This window comes from Periophthalmus magnuspinnatus, chromosome 7, assembly GCF_009829125.3.
Source record: "Periophthalmus magnuspinnatus isolate fPerMag1 chromosome 7, fPerMag1.2.pri, whole genome shotgun sequence".
NCBI classification, from domain to species: Eukaryota; Metazoa; Chordata; class Actinopteri; order Gobiiformes; family Gobiidae; genus Periophthalmus; species Periophthalmus magnuspinnatus.
Window position 1 is genome coordinate 172278 of NC_047132.1, and position 20260 is coordinate 192537.

A 20260-nucleotide genomic window follows, 5' to 3' on the forward strand; every position below is an offset into this window, starting at 1 on the left:
ATTGTGCAAATACAGCTTGAGAGTACGTTTGTTCCGCGCATGCGCAGTGGGAGCTCCGGAGCTGCAGGAGATCAGAGATGGTAAGCCCAAATTTCAGTCCAAAACCTGCTCGAAATACGATTTATTTTCACATTAATCTTCTCGGAGAATGGGTTCCAATTCACGAGCCTTTAAGCCAAAACGTCCTCAAACCCGACAGTTAATTTTCCGTCGTTAAAACCTATTATCGACGTTCTGAAAATCAAATTGTAAGCTTTTCACGTTCAAATGTATAACTGGTCATGGCAGGCGCTTAATTGACTTAACTATTATTAGCTTAGGTGGCTTTTTAAGGGATAATAAATCTCTGTATAACTAAATAATTCATCTAAAATGGGACCGGTTTTGTAGACGTAAGCCGGGCGGGTGACAGGGTAAATTTATCAGGGAAAAAACGAGTATTTGACTGCCTTTTACACATTTTGTTGGCTCAACGTTGTGTCACATCCTCCGCCATTTTAACCGAATTGCTTTTCTTAAGATAAATGTTGCTTCATCGTGCTTTTTTATTAATAGAATCTGCTGTTAAGTCATTCGGGGTCATGGTTATGAAATTAAAATTGCTTTGGTTGTATTGTTTTGCTTTTTCTTTTGTTTTTTTTTTGTTGCTTCATATTATTCCATATTACAGTCATAAATGGCCACTAACTTTGAATGCCCTTGTTAGTGATATGCCACAAGCTGTTTAAAATCTAACTGAACCAGATTACAGTATTTGCAGTCAAGATATAGATATCTGTTTATTTTCTGTGAGTCTATGTGAATTATGGACATACTGCAGAGATGAGAAGAGGAGCCAAAAGTGTACTCAAGTAAGAGTACTGTTACTTCAAAATAATAATAGACAAATATATGGTAGGTTTAATAATAGAAGTGCAAACTAAGAGAGTAGTTGACACTCATTTAATTTACTGATATTGGAAGGGGAAAACAATAAAGCCCAAAATCTGGTATTTTCTAAAATTAGACAAGTTAAATCATATCTGAAGGACCAGCCCAAGAAACATAAATGTTCAAATCACTCTATATAATCACTCTATAGTGCTTTTGTCACTTGTAGACTTACTCACAGTGGGAAGAGGAACCAAAATATTTACTCAAGTAAGAGCAGGGCCGGCCCAGCCTATAAGCGGACGAAGCAGCTGCTTTGGGCCCTGAGGCCACCAGAGGGCCCCCAAGAGCCCATATATTTATATTGAATATAATATAATATGTAAAGTGTTATTAGAAACAGGATGTGTGTTTACAGCAGCCTAAATATCCCTCTCAAATGATTACATTTGTTTTTTATCTATAATCGCAAAATACCTGCTGTTGCCTACATTGTATTTTTATCCGGGCAGAGGTGTGGGCAGCTCTGTGTGACTCAAACAGCCTATTACTTAGTTCTTGCTCTAAAGGACATGACATGCCAGGATAAAACAGTGAAGCTGGATGTTTATATAATAAGTAAAGGATATATATTGGAGCGACATAATTGCTGTTGATTGATTGTTTTGATTGTTGGCCTTTTCTTTCACAATAAGCTATCAGTTAGTCTTCTATGAATGTTTGAATGTATAAAAACACACACACACTGTCTTAGGCTATCACAGCTGACAGCGTGTATGTGTCTTTATACAATGTATGTAAATGTCTGGTTTCAATTGTAAATACAAATACAATAAGTTGAGGTGATAGGAGCAGAGTCATAAGGTTGTCAAATATAAATCACCAATACCTGAGTCAGGGGATGTCCACTGCAGGGGGCCTCTGAGACAAATTCATTTTAGGGCCCCCTGAAAGCTAGGGCCGGCCCTGAGTAAGAGTACTGTTACATGTACAGTAAATTACTCCAATTGGAGAACTAATATGAGTAATTAAAAAACTACTCTAGTAAATGTACTTGAGTTATGAGTAGGCTACTACCGTACTAGTAATGAGTACTACCCACATCTGCAATACAGTATGTGGTTTTGAAATTGTTTCTCTTTTTTATTCAGAATTGTTTATGAAGAAGTACTGAAACGTCATTTCATGTTTCATTAGATCTGACACATATTCGCTAACAGATGTTAGTATTCGCCTAGCGGTTTCACTCTTACATTTTCTTTTGAATGTTATGTCAAAGGTACACTGTGTAACTTTTCTGATGGAGGGTCTGGCAACTGTTTGGCTTTATTGATGTTTTGCTTTACCTACAATGCTCCACAGGATGGTATTAAATTTGTTTTGCTCATAAATACTTTAATGAACATGAATCCTTGTCACAGCTAATTGGAAAATCTTATAACTGTGTCAGCTTCGGGTTTGTACCACAACTTACAATTGACAAAGATGGTATAGTATGCTTTTATTTAGACAGGGACAGTGCACGCCACTACATTGACCTTAAAAAAACAGGAAAGATGTAAGGTTCCTGGTTATAGCATAAATACTAGTTTCCACCTGTAGTCCCTGGACAAGCTGATGTTAAGTAACAGTAACAGTTTGGTGTAGGTGGATAAAAGACCTGTAAACATATGGTGCATACATCAAATACAATACATCTCGCCCCTCAAATACACCATTTCTAAAAACATTCATTCATTTATTCACACACCCAAAATACTGCTTACAGCCTAAATATTTGGTTTGTCAAAGTCCACTGTTAATCATTCCATTTGTGTTTCCAGCGCTCCGGAGTGAGGGACAGTGAAGTGGTCATGAGTGCCAAAATGAACTCAGAGGCTCCTCCCACAGAGCTGGAACACTCCCTCCTGGACCCTCCCCCTGCTCCTCCTACTGTAGGGCCCTCCTCCTCTGAAACCATCCTGCTCTGTGGCACTGACACTGTGGCCAAGAGCAAGCCCAGAGCCCAGTCCCACACCACCACCGCCCTCCTCCTCCCAGGTACCAGCATCATTGCCCAACAATCAGGGTTTACAAAAGTATGTCAGAGCCTTATAGCTAAGTGTAATTTTACTATAGAATTAAGCCATGCAGTGCATACCCTTAAAGTTTAGAAAGGAACATTTTCAAGCCAGCTTTTTCAAAGCCTCTTAATAGATTTTATCATTTCTGCCCTTTGGTTTTATAATCAGTGTTAAGTTGGTGTTCTTTATCAGCAGGAAGAGTGTTCTTCATTTGTAAGAGACTTGGGGGGGGGGGGGGTGTTAAGGCTTTTGCAAATGCCTCATTGTTTTTTTTCTCCATGCATCTTAAGTCCCTAGGATGAAATATGCAAAAAGCTCTCAGAATTAACTTGCACTAGGGCTTTTCATGTGTAAATAAAGATACAAATTTATATCTTTAATAATAGTTTTTCCTCATAAATCTTTCTCAAGGGAAAATAAATAAATAATAAAGTTTTTAGTTATATTTTGGTAGTTAATTTTGAATTTAGTATCAATATTCAATATTAGAAAAGCTAAGAGGCCTGCCTGCTCTGTTCTACGTTTGAGGTCCACTAGAATGCCACTCCAGGAACTACACTGCTGCAATACAGCTGTCTGTGCTTGACTTTTAGTTAACTTTTTAAAACCAGACTTCTGAGAAGTCATTATTACACAATAATTATCATACGGATATGTCCTACTGGTTTTAAAAACTGCAGATCATTCATCACATCCTTATGTTATCCATACATAAAATATAAGCTTAAAAGCAACTGAAAGCTCAGCAGATGGCACCACATGCTGGTATCTACAGTTGACCAGAAGTTTGCATACACTATATAAAAAGACACATCCATTTATTTTTCTTTGTCTGACATGAAATCAGACAATTCTTTTCCAGTTTTAGGTCAATTAGGATTAATACAGTTACCAGAATAATGAGATAATTTTTAAGACAATTTTTCATGACTTTCTTCAAAGTCAAATGTTTACATACATTTGATTAGTATTTGGTTCCATTGCCTTTAAACTGTGTGACTTGGGTCAAACATTTTGGATATCAAGCTTCTCAAAATAGTTGGCAGGAATTTTGGCCTATTCCTCCTGACAGAACTGTTGTAACTGAACCAAGTTTGAAAAGGCATGTGAAAAGGCATGTGCCATGCTTGCACAGGTCTACCCATTCATTTTCAGTAGGATTGAGATCAGGGCCACTCCAAAACATTGACTTTGTTCTTAAGCCACTTTGTAACCAAAGTATCCTTTGGGTCAGTGTCCATTTGGAAGACCCATTTGCGCCTAAGCTTTAACTTCCTGGCTGATGTCTTAAGATGTTGCTTCAGTATTTTCGCATAATATTCTTTCCTCATGATGTCATCTGTTTTGTGCATCAGTCCCTCCTGCAGCAAAACAACCCACAACATGATGCTGCCACCCCTGTATTTCACAGTTGGGATGGTGTTCTCAGGTTTGCAAGTTTTCCCCTTTTTTCTCCAAATGTAAAAATGCTCATTATGGCCAAACAATTCAATTTTAGTTTCATCAGACCAAAGGACATGTCTCCAAAAATTAAGGTGTTTGTCCCTGTGTGCATTTGCAAACTGTAATCTGGGTTTTTTATGTTACCTTTGGAGTAATGTCTTCTTCCTGCAGAGTGACCTTTTGGCCCATGTCGGTACAGTCCTTGTTTCACTGTAGATAATGACACACTCTTACCAGCGTCTTCACAAGGTATTTTGCTTTTGTTCTTGGGTTGATATTCACATTTTGGACCAAAGCACGTTCATCTCTGGGACACAGAACCCGTCTCCTTCCTGAGTGGTCTGATGGCTGGACATTCTCATGGTGTTTATACTTGTATATAATTGTTTCAACAGATGAACATAGCTCCTTCAGACATCTGGGAATTGCACCCAAGGATAGACTAGACTTTTGCAAGTCCACAATTCTATCTTGACTGATTTCTTCTTACGTTCTCATGATTTTACACAAAGAAGGAGTTAGTTTCAGGTGTGCCTTCAAATACATCCACAGATGTGTCTCCAGTTAAGTCAAATGTGGTCAATAAACCTATCAGAAACTTCCAAAGACATGACATCATCTTGGTTTTCACAGATTGTTTAAATGCATAGTAATCTTACTGTATGTAATCTTCTGACTTTGAAGAAAAGAAAATAAGAAAAATCCTTCTCTCATTATTCTGGCATTTACCAGATAGAAATAATTTTGGTGATCCTAACTGACCTAAAACAGGAAAAATTCTGTCTGATTTGTGAGGCAGAATTCACCAAGCGTTGGATTGTTCACCCACTAATGAACATGAGCTGGGATTAGACCATCGTAAGACATGTTCGTTTTACCCTACTGATGATGTGTTTTTGCAATAGTAATCCTACTGCAGTGAGAACAAAAGCACATGTGTCTTTTTATATAGTGTATGTAAACTTCTGGTTTCAACTGTAGTTCTGAAGGTTACACATATAGCCTGCTTTCTGAAATTTCTAGTAAAAATGTTCATGATGCATGCAATCAGTGACATCGTGGAATTGCATTGATAGGGCACAAAGTAAGGTGACTGTTAAACTTGAACTTAATACATCTTTTTGTAACCCTTCTCAGCTCCCGTACCCAGTCATCAGAAAATGGAGATGACACAGGCCGTAACCCTGGGAGATGGGACCAAGGCCACACCCCCCACCCTCACGGCTCATGTTGGAGGAGCCTGTAGCATCGTCCATGTGCTGGAGTGGAAAGAAGGCATGGCCATTTTGCCCAGCACCAACCTCAAGGTGAGCTCCTCTGGCCCCGGGCATTGCCAGAGTCATGGGGATTCTTTTTCATTAACAGTGGTCATGTTAATGTCTTTTAATAAGCAGTGATAGAGTAGCCACATGCAATGATTAGAAGCATGGGGTTTTATATATTAGTTTTCAAAATAATTGTGAGTAATTGACTATTCAATTTAATCTTAATAGTCCTAATTGTTACCTATACAGACTCTAGACTTTAAACCCATGCCAAAAGACAAACACAGCAGCAATATTAAATTAAAATGTCAAAATTTCAGATTTTGATCAATAATACACTTTATTCACCATATTTCATCACCATATTTCAAATTTAGTTGACTAGGTGACTCATTGACAAAATAATCACTTGTCATCTTCTAAAATAATTGTTAGTTACAACCCATATTGTAAAATGAGAGAAAGATAGTCTTTTCCATAGAAGCTGTCTGAAATGCTGTGTTTTGTTCTTACAGTTCTGTGTGAGTGACGTAGGGACACTAAGCACATTGATCACTCCAGGGAGCACAGGAAGCACTAGCACCACCTCTGAGCCAGCAGCAGCAGGGACCTCTGGGAAATCCACTGACTCAGACAAGGCCTCGGTGGAAAACAAAGGTACATCGCACAGAGCTAGACCTGCCATCCTTTTATAGAACATATTTTTATCAATATATAAAGGGAATGCTTGGAGCATTCCTACTGTAATAATGAAAGAAACTATATTAAACGTTTCAAATTAGGTATATATGATAAAGTTACATAGAGAATAAAAAAGACACTCTGTCACGTTTAGGGTCATGTTCAGTAGGCAAAATTGTACATAGATTATTAGCCACAGTGACATAAAAACTTTTGGGTCCAACTGTACTGTTGTGGCCACAGTCTTTAAAATCTATAATTGTGAGACCACATGATCGTGGCATTACTAACATTTATTAAGGGAAAAACTTGTGGAGGGCTGGGCCATTCAGTAAAAATAGACTCTCAATGGAGTGAATCCAGTCTGTCTACTCCACAGTGCTCCGGAGGCCATAAGAGCTACTGTCATTACTTTGAATGATTTGGATAATAGGGGTAATAATGCAAGCAACAAGACATTAACCTACTTAAGTCTTCTGTCCAAATCCATCTGAAATAAAGATATTGTGTTTCTCTTTCCCAGATGTGTCAACTCCTGTTGTCACTGTGAGGCCTCCAGTCGTCGAGCCAGAGAGACCGGTTCAGAACAGACCAGAGGTCCAGACCAAAACCGAGGTCCAGAACAAAACTGAGGTCCAGAACAGACCAGAGGTCCAGATCAAAGCTGAGGCCCAGACCAAAGCCAAGGTCCAGACCAAAGCCGAGGTCCAGACCAAAGCTGAGGTTCAAAACAGACCAGAGGTTCCGACCAAAGCTGATGTGCACACCAAAATTGATTCTTCAGCTAATCCCGCAGTCCAGACCAAAGCTGAGGTCCAGAGCAAAGCCATGGTCCAGACCAAAGTTGAAGTACCAACTAAAGCTGAGGCCCCGAATAAACCTGCCATCCAGATCAAAGCTGAGGTCCCGACCGGAGTACCTCTTCATAACCATGTACCCAAAGCCACACAGAGGAGCTTTGGGGATGAACTGCGCAGGGAACCAATTACAGACAAGTACTGTAGTGGCCACTCAGAACTCCCAATATATTGAGGGTCTGAAGGGTGTGATCCTTATTTTGGAAAAAAAAGAAAAAAAAGTTAAACACATTTTAGAAATCATTGTATAACCCCCCACCAGAAAAGTACAAAAACATAAAAATAAATATAAAAATAAATAAATAAAAATATATACTATACTAAACACTATATATAAAGTAGTTCCCTATCTGTATTTTTGCTTTCAGACCTAGGTGTTTTTGTTTGTTTTTTTCTGATTTGCTGTGAAATGTTTTGGCTCATTTCTAAAATGACCAAATAGTCACTAACACCCTTTAGATTCTTAGCGCTTGATGTTGTATTATGTTGATTGCTAAGTTATTTTATAATAGATTTATAAATATTAATCCTTTGTCACAGGAGGACCATTGTTGTGGAGAAGGTACCTGCAGGAGGGAGGGTCTCACTAAATGCGGACCATCTCAAACCAATGCGGAAAAGGAAAAGAAAAGAGTACCTCAGTCCATCTGATGAGGACTCCGACTTAGACGGAACGGTGGAACATAATTTTAATGACATATTTTCATATTGCATACATCATTTCATGTTAGGAATTTGCAGTGACATCACGCTGGGGGGTTCTTCATGTATGTCTATGGAGGAATATTCAGAAGTTTTCATGTTGACACAATGTACAGATTAGCAAACACAGCTTGATAAGTTTTTAAATAGCCTAAAAACTTAAGAAAAAAAATACTCAACTGGATTTAATACAATTTTGAGAGCCTGTGATGAATATGAGCCTTCATGGCCCCATTTAGGTTTTATTTTTAAAAAAAAGGTGACAATGACTAACTGAAACACTGTTAGCCCTGTTACGCAGCATCTGTGTTTAGCAGACTCCCCCCTTCCCGCCCCCATACCCACTTCCCAGGGAATGTTGATGATATTAGCTACAAAGTGTCAATTGATCCTTTTTTAATTTCCACTACATCTATGCCAGGATGAGAAAATGGATGACTCTAAGTCTGACTGCAGACTTATCCGAGGAGGTAAGCCTGAATATTGTGTTTTGATCTGTTGAAAGCAAAAAGTGATGAATTTGATGTTTTGGTGAAGGTGGTGACAATAAAACAGAGCTGTGGATGTGGGCTCAGTATCTGGAGGAAACCAAATCTATCGCTGCACCCACCAAGCTATTCCATGAGGTATTCTTTTGGTATTTTCCAAACGTGCAACTAGACATACAAATACATTTTACATTTTTTATTTGAGATTTGTTGTTTTTGTGAGATGAAACATTTTATGCAAAATTATTACATAAAACATAGTGAAATCCTAAGTCCTGCATTGACTCTTGCCTTTAACAGTGGCTCAGTGGTTAGAGTGTTGGTCCCCCCAACCCGAGGGTCGGAGGATCGAGTCCCGCTCGGACCAAGTTCTGTCGTTGTGTCCTTAGGCAAGACACTTCACCCACATTGCCTAGTATGAAAGTGGTGTGTGCTCGAATGATAGGTGGTGGCCAGAGGGGCAGATGGTGCAGCCTCGCTTCCATCAGTCTGCCCCAGGGCAGCTGTGGCTACAGTAGTAGCTTACCATCACCAAGTGTGGAAATGAATAATGACTTTAGTGTAGCGCTTTGAAAAAGCGCATTACAAGTGTAAGCCATTATTATTATTATTTATTAACTTGAAAATGTTATACCCAAAATTCAAAGATCATGTGAAATATTGCATGTTAGAGATAACAGTTAATGTGACTCCTATAATCATGAATAATGACTTGACATTAACAAGCTATTCATTATTTCATTATTTTAATAATTTTGTAAGGGAGGGGCACATCACCTGTATTAGTTGTTTTAGTTGCGTGAGGCAGGCAGGGATTTGTTGTCATTATTATTATGTGCTGCTATATAAAAAGTGCATATGACAGGTTAGAGTACTTTTTCACCAAAACATAGTTAATATATACTTCTGGTTTTCCAAAGTTTTTTTGTTCTGGTTAAGTTTAAGTTAAGTTTACGTCCTGGTTTAACACGGGCAAGCAGATACGTACATAGAGGTTATTCCAATTCTGTTACCTAGCAACCATAATTTTAACAAAGGCAAAAACTAAATTACACAACAAACAAATGAAAATAGATGACAATTCCTTTATTTTGTTTATCAGAAAAATGCCTTCCTTGTGTGTAAATTGTCTCTGGATTTTGAATGGAATTTTTGGTGTTGATGACATACGTAGCGGTATTCTGTTTTAGAACTTTAAAACTGCTACTTCCTGTTTTTTTTGCACTTTTTTTCTCCACAAACTGTCACTTAACTGATGTAAAACTCGACCCATTTTCTTTCACTTATCTGGGGCCCAGGTCGAGGGGGCAGCAGTCTTAGCAAGGACTCCCAGACCTCCCCTCACCTCAGACACTTCCTCCAGCTCTTTACCAAGGCGTTCCCAGGCCTGTCGAAAGATGTAGTTCCTCCAGTGTGTCTGGGGCTTTCTCTCCGATGTGATATGCCCGGAATACCTCCCCATGGAGTTGTCCAGGAAGCATCCGGAACAGGTGTTCAAGCCACCTCCGCTTACTCCTTTCGATGTAGAGGAGCAGCGGGTCTCCTCCAAGATCCTTCCTTGTGACTTATCTCCTCACCCTATCTCTAAGGGAGCACCCAGCCACCCTATGGAGCAAACTCATTTCAACTGCTTGTATCCGTGATCTTATTCTTCATTAGTTAACGCTCATGTCTATAAGTGCGGGTAGGAACGTAGATTGACCTGTAAATGTGATGACTGACATGCTGAAATAATGACATGTGATGTAAAATTATAATAAATATTTACCATATCCAAGAAAAATATGAAAACCTGTCAGATGCACTTTAAGGAGAAAAGAAGTCTGTTAATCAGGTGTAATTGGTGTTGTATTGAGTGCCAACCTTTAAAACCACTATCAATCATCATTTGTTCTTTCCAGTCTCAGAGGGTTCCCACTGTGAAAAACGGCTTCAAACAGGGTATGAAGCTGGAAGGCATCGACCCACAGCATCCGTCTATGTACTTTGTCCTGACTGTGGCTGAGGTGAGTGGTATCTCCCGTAGCAGCAGTGCTGTGTGGAGAAGTGACTTGTACTGTGTTGTGTTTACCTTAGGTGTGTGGGTACCGGCTCCGGCTCCATTTTGATGGCTACTCAGACTGCCATGACTTCTGGGTGAATGCTAATTCGTCCGACATCCACCCCACAGGCTGGTGTGAGGCCACGGGACACAAGCTGCACACTCCCAAAGGTCAGACACAACACCACACAATGACACAGAATACGTATTACTGTAAGTAATACAGACTTTTTTCTAGTCATATAAACCACAAATATTTGAACAGTAGTAGACGTTATGCCCCAGCACCATTCAGGGCATCTGAACATAAGTTGCACCAGCGAAAAAATGCATAATAATGAAGAAAAAAACATGTATAAGTCACACTATATATTTTTAGGGAAATTTATTTTATAAAATCTGAGACCAAGAACAGACATTTTATCTTTAAAGGCAAGTTATAATAATAACAGTAAAATAGAGAACAACAGGCTGAATAGCAGTACAGCACGCTAACACATATTTATATTTATTCTGCTAGATAAAGCATAGACAACAAACTGAATACTTGTCTGGTATGTTAACACAAGATATTAACAGTTAAAAACCATAGATGAAGCGCTGCTTCCTCTTCTGCGTGGCTGTCATCAGACTCAGCAGAATATGATTTTGTTTTAGGACACATTTTTGTTCAGTCTTTCTCAGATGTCTTAAATTACCTTAATGCTGAAATTTTAAATTTTCAGTGGTACAGGAGTTGTAGATACTGGTACACTAGCCCATCGTCTCCTCGTGGCGTTGTCAGTGTGACAATAATGAAGATGTGAAATTATATATTTCAATAATTTCACATATAAGTCGCATCTGAGTATAAGTCACACTCCCGGACATACTATGGAAAAAAATTGCGACTTATAGTCCAGAAAATACAGTATTCAGAATCACTATGACATGTGAGTAATATTGCAGGATGTAAAGAAGAGGAGTTTACCTGGGCCAACTACTTGAAGATGACTAAAGCACAAGTCGCTCCAAAAGAACTCTTTGCAAGTTCTGGCCGGGTATTTATGGCTGCAAATAATATATCAAATTGCACCATATTTGCATAGAAACCCTGTATGACTGTTTCCTGTTTGTGTTCAGACTGATATGAACTGTGGCTTCGAGGTGGGCATGAAACTGGAGGCAGTGGATCGCATGAACCCGTCTCTTATCTGTGTGGCTACTGTCACTGATGTGGTGGACCAACGCTTCTTGGTGCACTTTGACAACTGGGATGACACATATGACTACTGGTCATGTTTTACTTTGATTTATTATTCTTGTTTTAATAATCCAGTTTGTGCTTCTGCACATTTTAAGTTTCATTCATCAGACTGCTTAAACTGTCTGCTAGTATTCTAAATCAGCCAGATCCACTCCAAGATTATTTGTTTGTTTGTTTGTTTGTTTGTTTTAGGGGCAGTGTAAATTATAATGATGGGCAAGTCCCAATGAATAATGATTGGCAAGTCCCATTTCAAAGCTTAAGCCAATATCACTAAAATTAGATTTATGGACTAGTTATAAAGTATAACAGTCCAGGCAGAATGCTCCGATAGAGAGTAAGAGGCCAGCAGGGGGCAGCGAGAGCAGGTTTAGTCAGTGCTCACAGCACTGGTTGTCGATGGTCTGTATTTTGAACTGTATTTTATGTGTTCCATTTATAATGTTGATAGGGGTTGTATTTAGATTTATTATGGGGAAAAAAAGCTTTCACTATAGTGTTGCCAGCAGAGGGCCTCCAACATCTAGCCCAACCTTTCAAATGAAAAGACAAATGGCTTCATGTTGTGTTTTTAATACATTCACATGACTTTTTCTTACTTACAAAAAGTGGAACCCCAACAGAATAAAGCTTTAATCTAAATGTTTAGCTTTTATTATCTGAATCCAGTTATTAAACCTTTTTGTCTTTCTTTGGTGATTGTTTCTTACAGGTGTGACTCCAGTAGCCCATACATTCACCCCATTGGCTGGTGCCAGGAGAGGAACCTCCCCCTAACCCCACCGCAAGGTCACATTTTACCATACCCAATCCTAATATATACCATAATAATACATTTTATTCATGTTATTATAAAAGGTTGTTGATAAGTGAGTGGATGTAATAGTTGTCACATTTGTGGCATGGTTCTTTAGATTACCCAGACCAGAGCCTCTTTTCCTGGTCACGGTATCTAGAGGAAACTGGAGCAAGAGCTGTGACCCCTGAAGCGTTTAAAATGGTTTGTCACGTTTGCAAAATGTAATGCGCATTTGGCTTGTATTTCTTTGTGTAAACAATAATGTAGCCTGTGCTGTTCCTGCAGCGCCCTCCTCACAGTTTTCAGACTCACATGAAGTTAGAGGCCGTGGATAGGAGGAGTCCAGGGCTGATACGAGTGGCCACAGTGGAGGAGGTCGACACCCACCGCATCAAGGTAGGTTTTAGCTTAAAGGAGGTTATCACCTTATTAATCACTGAATCCAAGAAGTTGTTCCTGTTGTTATGAAATTTCATTCACCTTCACCAGAATCTGACTGATAATTAAAGTAATTAAAGTAAAGTATCTATCATTGTGTTGTGTTGCGCTACTAACTTTTTATATATTTATTCATAATTGGCAGATGACATTACAGGACAACTGATCCTATTCAAGTAGTCAATGGAAAGTAAAAGAGAAAGTATTACAAAAGAGCACCATTTTTATCAGTGGAAATAATAATAATAATAATAATAGTTATAATAATAATAATAATATCTGTTTTAATAAAAAAAATTAAAGTTATTCAGAGGTTCGAAAGTATTTTAATATAGCAAAAATAACACTTACTATGTCCACTTTAATAAGTCAGTTATATGTACAGTGGGGCAAAGAAGTATTTAGTCAGCCACCAATTATGCAAGTTCTCCCACTTAAAAAGATGAGAGAGGCCTGTTTCACTTCAACTATGAGAGACAGAATGTGGAGGAAAGAATCCAGGAAATCACTTTGTAGGATTTTTTTAAGAATTAATTGATAAATTCCTCAGTAAAATAAACAAGCAAGATTTCTGGCTCTCACAGACCTGTAACTTCTTCTTTAAGAGGCTCCTCTGTCCTCCACTCGTTACCTGTATTAATGGCACCTGTTTGAACTCATTATCAGTATAAAAGACACCTGTCCACAACCTCAAACAGTCAGACTCCAAACTCCACTATGGCCAGGACCAAAGAGCTGTCAAAGGACACCACAAACAAAACTGTAGACCTGTACCAGACTGGGCAGACTGAATGTGCAATAGGTGCAGCTTAGTGTGAAGAAATCAACTGTGGAAGCAATTATTAGAAAATGGAAGACATAAAAGACCACTGATAATCTCCCTCGATCTGGGGCTCCACGCAAGATCTCACCCCGTGAGGTCAAAATGACCACAAGAACGGTGAGCAAAAATCCCAGAAGCACATGGGTGAATGACCTGCAGAGAGCTGGGACCAAAGTAACAAAGGCTACCATTAGTAACACACTACGCCACCTGGGACTCAGATCCTGCAGTGCCAGACGTGTCCCCTGCTTAAGACGGGACATGTCCAGGCCCGTCTGAAGTTTGGTAGAAGCATTTGGATGATCCAGAAGAGGATTGGGAGAATGTCATATGGTCAGATGAAACCAAAATAGAACTTTTAGGTAAAAACTCAACTTGTCATGTTTGGAGGAGAAAGAATGTTGAGTGGCATCCAAAGAACACTAGACCTACTGTGAAGCATGAGGGTGGAAACATCATGCTTTGGGGCTGTTTTTCTACAAAAGGACAAGGACGACTTATTCTTGTAAAGGAAAGAACGAATGGGGCCATGTATCATGACATTTTGAGTGATAACCTCCTTCCATCAGCGAGGGCATTGAAGATGAAATGTGGCTGGGTCTTTCAGCATGACAATGATCCCAAACACACCGCCCGGGCAATGAAGGAGTGACTTCATAATAAGCCTTTCAAGGTCCTGGAGTGGCCTTGCCAGTCTCTAGATCTCAACCACATAGAAAATCTTTGGAGGGAGTTGAAAGTCCATGTTGCCCAAAACATCACTGCTCTAGAGGAGATCTGCAGGAGGAATGGGTCAAACTACCAGCAACAGTGTGTGAAAACCTTGTGGAGACACAGAAAACGTTTGACCTCTGTCATTGCTAACAAAGAATATATAACAAAGTATCGTGATGGAATTTTGTTATTGACCAAATACTTATTTTCCAACATAATTTGCAAATAAATTCTTCAAAAATCAAACATTGGTTCTCATTCTCATTTGGTCTCTCATTGTTTAAGTGTACCTATGATGAAAAAATTGCAAGCCTCTCTTATCTTTTTAAGTGGGAGAACTTGCACAATCGGTGGCTGACTAAATACTTTTTCCCCACTGCATGTGAAATACATAATAGAATGCCTTGAGTTTCTTTTTCTGTGCAGTGTACTGAATGTGTTTGTGTTGGGCAGATCCATTATGATGGCTGGAGTCACGTGTATGATGAGTGGATGGACTCAGATAACCCAGACATCCATCCGGCTGGCTGGTGTGAGGCGACCGGGCACCCGCTCAAAGTGCCTCCTCGAGACTCCAAAACTCCACAAGCACATGGTAACTATAGCAACCTTACTAGAGTTTACTAACCCAGCTAAGTTTATCTACAGTGTCCTATGTGTGCTCTTCTGAGGAGTGAGAGAACCTCCAGTGACAGGACAGTCCACGTATCCCTCCTCTGTCCCCTGCAAACCCATGGGCCACGCAAGAACCAGCAAATATAGCTTCCACAACAGGTCAGACTTATTGGTACTACTCAACTCAAACATATGACTAATCATCTTTATAACAATACCTTGTATTCCATATATGGCAACAGGAAGTGTCCCACTCCTGGCTGTGATGGCTCAGGGCATGTGACTGGTCGATTTACGGCACATCACTGTATTTCCGGCTGCCCATTGGCTGAGCGTAACCAGGGGCGACTGAAGGCAGACCTGTCAGACTCAGAGGGCAAAAGAAATCTCTTCTTTGGCCAAAGGACCAAGAAAACACACTACCGCGGCAGGTAAAACAATGACTGATTCCAACAGTACAGCTGTGTAAGGAAGAAAGATATGTGATGAGAAAACTTGTAAAAACTTGTGTTTTTTACAGGATTGGACGTCCTCCAAAATACAGGAAGAACCAGCAAAGAGACTATCAAGGTAATACATAGTCTTAAAGATGACATAGAATCCAAAAACTTCCCTTTGTGTAGGTACAGAAGCTGTGTTCTCTTAAATGTTGTAACATTGTGATAGACCTACAAGTTTTTTTCCTACTTTTCTGTGTGCAGGTCTGTCGGCTGAAGACGTGTACCCCTCTCTCTTCATGTCGGCTCTGAGTGGCCAGTCTGACCGCTCACTGTCTCTGTGCTGGGAGCAGCATTGTAAGTTGCTGCCTGGGGTGCAGGGCATTGATGCCAGTCAGGTGGCAGCATGGACCGTGGATGAGGTCAGCTCACTTATACTGCACTTATATGTACTTATGCGGTATTTACCACTGTGTGTCATTAGCACTGATTACACTGTGCTGGGCTGCAGGTTTTCATGTTTGTCCAAAACCTCATTGGCTGTGAGGAGCAGGCACGTCTCTTCAAAGAAGAGGTGAGCACATCAACCAATGGAATAGAGCATAATGCTGAGTTTGGCAGTGCTGTTGGCATCCTTTAGAATATCTTTCTTTATTCTCCAACAATTGCTTGTTTGTTTTGCCTACTTGAATGTATACATATTGTAACTATTTTTAGCTGAGCTGCTAAATGTTATGTGCAAACAGTATGGGCTTCCTGAGTCTGATCCCTGACCTCTGACCCTTTTCCTCAGATGATTGATGGCGAGGCCTTCCTGCTGCTGACTCAGATGGACATCGTGAAGATCATGAGCATCAAACTGGGCCCTGCTTTGAAGATCTCCAATGCCATCCTCATGTTGAAGAGCACAGACGACGGTCTTAAGTGAACGGCCTTCCCATCACTCTCATCGTGTGCCAAGTCATTCAGTGGCAGGGAACGCCCGCTGTGCTTCATGTGTTTGGTGTCCTGTGCCCATCAGAGAGGAGAGAGAGAAAGAGAGCAGGAGGGTCAGAGGAGCAGAGCACAGAGGAGTTCAGGTAGAGGATAGAAGCATGGGCTGAGAAAGAGTGTGAAATTGCCACATATGATGCACTGAAATTCTCTTGTATTCAATGTGCCAAAAGGGCTTGACAAAACAGTGATTTGACAAGGATTCTTAAAATAAATTGATCAGGTTAAAAAAACTACCTATTAACTAGCAAACTTCTACCATTAATTTAAGGTGCTATTTAATGTCTTTAAAAAGTCTTTAAGAACTTTCTTCACATTTGAGTCAGAGTAGAGCAGTGTTGTAACATCTAATATGCCTATTATGAACAAGAACTATTGGGAGGCTGACTCAGAAACAGCTATAATTGACAATATTTTCCTTTGCAGAGAGCGTAGATGCTTCCCTTATAATCAGAGCTTGGAGTAAGTGAAGCTGAACTCTTCCAGGACTTTGGGTAGGATCAGAACAGGTCAGTGCATACTCAAGAACAGGAGCACACTATTGTTATGTTACACTAATGAGATGTTAAGACTGAGCTGTCAGTGTGAAACTTTTACAGATGTAGTCGATCAACACACAAGAAGTTAAGGAAGACATATTATGCTTTTTCACATACTTAGTAATGAGCCATAACATGTGTAGATCTTCATTTTACATTTTGTTCATTGTAAATCACAATATTGATCTAAAATGGCTTAATAATAGATGGGACCACTGAAAAACTGCAGATGTAATAGGCCCCATCTCTACATTAATGCCATTTTACTATAGCAAACAGTGGATTTTAATTAACATGTTTTTTATTGGACAAAATGGTAATGTGACATTTTAAAACCCTACATGTGTAACCCAGATTCAATAGAAACAGGGATGTGGGTGAAGATATGGGGTAGGTGAAAACAGAGCACTCAAGCCTCAAATGCAGAACAATACAGGATTACTCAAACATACATGACTCACTCAAAATACAATGCTGTGTAAGCTAATGACGAGGGTACACCATTACAACATAATTAATAGCTAATAAAAGTTGTTTTTGCATAATATGTCTCCTTTAAATCTAGCATATACAGTACAATCTGTGCTATCAAATGAATTGTGCAGTGTTTTGTAAAAGACTCTGAAAAATTCCATTGCGTATTTGTTTAGAGTAGCACACAGGAGCGATGACCCAAAGTGTTGTTTGTGACAGTACTCCCCAAAGGGTGAAGTGTCCTGCCCGAGGACAAAACAGCATTATGATATTCAGCTACCACCTAGATCCTAGCAACTTACACTGCAAGGCTTTTAAAACAAAAATAACTATTAATGGCTCTGTTTACTGCAGTGGTTCTTAAACTTTTCACTCCAAGTACCACCAAAGAAAATAGTTGGTGGTACTTGGAAACGTGGTGGTATCCAAGCAGGTCTAAATTAGGACTACACAGTTCCTATACTAGTTCTTAAAAAAGCTAAACAAGGACTAACTGAAAGGAGGACAAAATGTGGATTAAAGATTACAACTGCACCGGAATCACTGAACCACCTGGAAGTGCTAGTGGACCACCATTTGTACACATACCACAGTTTGAGAAACATTGATTTACTGCAATTCCTCTTTAAGGTAGTATGCATACACTCCTGTCTGCGTCTCCAAATTGTTGAGCTTTCTACAAACAGATGTATTAATATATTATACAAACTACTGGGCATTACTATTTAGAACTGAAAGATCATGGTTGGTGGGTTTGATAAGCTTTGAGTGGCTTCTGGAAATGTGCAATAAACAAGCTGAAAGTGAAGTACTGATGAAGCTAGTTCTGAATGAGCCTGTGTCAAATAAGCTACTTTGATTCTTAACCCAATCTTGATATGTGTCTGAAAAGGAAGTGTAACACGAAAATCGCATGGGATGTGTTTTTTTCGGTTTGTTTGTTGAATATTTACAAGTACAGACATGTTGCACTGGTATCTTAGCACAAGTATGAGCCAGACACAGATTCCTGACTGCTTTTCTATATGAACAATGTAAAAAGAGCACTTAGCAGTTTACATGTAAAGAAATGAGATGTTATTTATTCCAGATTGTTAAAGGGCTTCTTTGTGGTGTGTCTCTCTGGTGGGACTCGTGTGTGCGTGAGCGTGTTCAAGTAATGTGTGTCTACAATCATCAACGCCATCTCAAGTAATAAAACAAAAATTGTCTTGTCCAGTGACGGACTCTTGTTTCTTTACAATTAGAAAGAAAGGTCATAATTGTGCATTGTTTATCTCAATTACAATTAAAAGGCACAGTAATGAAGCATTTGTTTAGCTTTAGTTATATTGTATATATTATACATATAATTCTTTCATTCATATTGTGATATAAATGTTAGGACAAATCACTGCACTGGTTGAAGCTGGTATGGCAATGCAAACCTTCCTGTTAGAATGAGTGCTCTACCAGCTGTGCCACTGATGAGATAGCAGCATTAGCATTAGCCCTGGCCTGACGTATTGACTATAAACTGTATGTGCTTGTATCACATTGCCACATTCACAGTATTGTTACAACAGCTCAGTGTTGTTGGTGACAGACCTCCCTTTTCTCTGTCCACGGAGCCCCTCACCTACACAATCTATACAACTCACAAAATGGACAAGATTCTCCTGTTCTTCACCTATGGTATTATAATGATTAATACAGCAGATTATCAATTCAACTCTGAAAGATCAACGGAATGGGTATTTGCTGATTTATCGGCATTTTTAAGTTAAAGCGCCACTAAATCCATTGAATATTACGAGCGCCGGAGCTGGCGAAGGGCCTATTAGTATTGTAAGGCTATGCAAAGCATGACGATGAAGTGCATTAGCACTGTGCGTTGACTTAGTCTGTTTAGTGACAAGTACAGCCCAAAGCCACAATAACACAGAGACAATTGGTGCGTGAGTGCTATCCTTATTGAGTGCCTGGTCAGCGGAGTACAAAGTATATCTCCAAACTGATCATGTTATTGCTTGTGAACCTGCTTTCTTATTTGATCATAGCTCCCTCCTAGTTTCCTGTGCAAAGAGTGTCTAACCTCCCTCTGTCCTTGGATCCACCTGTGGCTGATACCTGCAGCAGTCCTCAGCCAACCTGAGCTGGCTCCACTTTCACTGCTGCTCTAGGCCCTTCACAATAAGAGCACCGCATTAACATCACCTACTGACAACACTGGCTTTAGGTAAGTCATCGAAAACATAGCTTTTTTTAAATAATTGGAAGCTATTTGAGATCAATTTAGACCTAAATTTTGAAATGCAAAACATAGAATACTCAAAATAATATAGTATTGCATAAATGCCCAGATCAATTTATGATAAGAATTTAGAATATACTACTATTCATGGATTTCAATCTATAGCAACTGTCCTCCGTGGTCATAACAATACAAATCAAAATGTTATATTTTGTGAATGGTCAAAGGGCCTCATAAAGTCCTTCAAATCAGGAAGAAATTGTTTGTCTAGATTTTGTGAGTGGATTATAAATTACACTTTTACCTGTATTTTATATTTAAGCAGTCATGTTTTAATGAGTAAAGTTAATTTAATATGATCATAACATTACTATTTTATAATCATATAAGTGTGATTTTGACTGGAGAGATTATGGGAAGCACTTTTTAATGTACTTGGTGCTACATCATTTGACTTACAGATGTTTATCTCCGTAGAGATATTGCTTTGCCTTGAATTTCCACAGCATTAGCATTATGTTAGTTGAATGCCATATTGT

At 39.3% G+C, this 20260-nt stretch overlaps 1 protein-coding gene across 1 annotated transcript; it reads left to right on the forward strand.

Moving 5' to 3' along the window:
* The first annotated feature begins 51 nt into the window (after window positions 1–51).
* l3mbtl1 (L3MBTL histone methyl-lysine binding protein 1) lies at window positions 52–18689 on the forward strand. The gene is made up of 22 exons (XM_055222865.1): window positions 52–80; window positions 2694–2910; window positions 5514–5683; window positions 6157–6298; window positions 6846–7317; window positions 7720–7855; window positions 8303–8351; window positions 8419–8507; window positions 10271–10375; window positions 10446–10581; window positions 11359–11450; window positions 11533–11684; window positions 12369–12445; window positions 12571–12656; window positions 12741–12851; window positions 14884–15025; window positions 15102–15204; window positions 15288–15476; window positions 15566–15615; window positions 15747–15904; window positions 15994–16056; window positions 16276–18689. Exons 1-22 carry the CDS (start codon window positions 78–80, stop codon window positions 16408–16410), a joined length of 2877 nt encoding a protein of 958 aa, XP_055078840.1. The 5' UTR covers window positions 52–77; the 3' UTR covers window positions 16411–18689.
* The last annotated feature ends 1571 nt before the right edge of the window (window positions 18690–20260 follow it).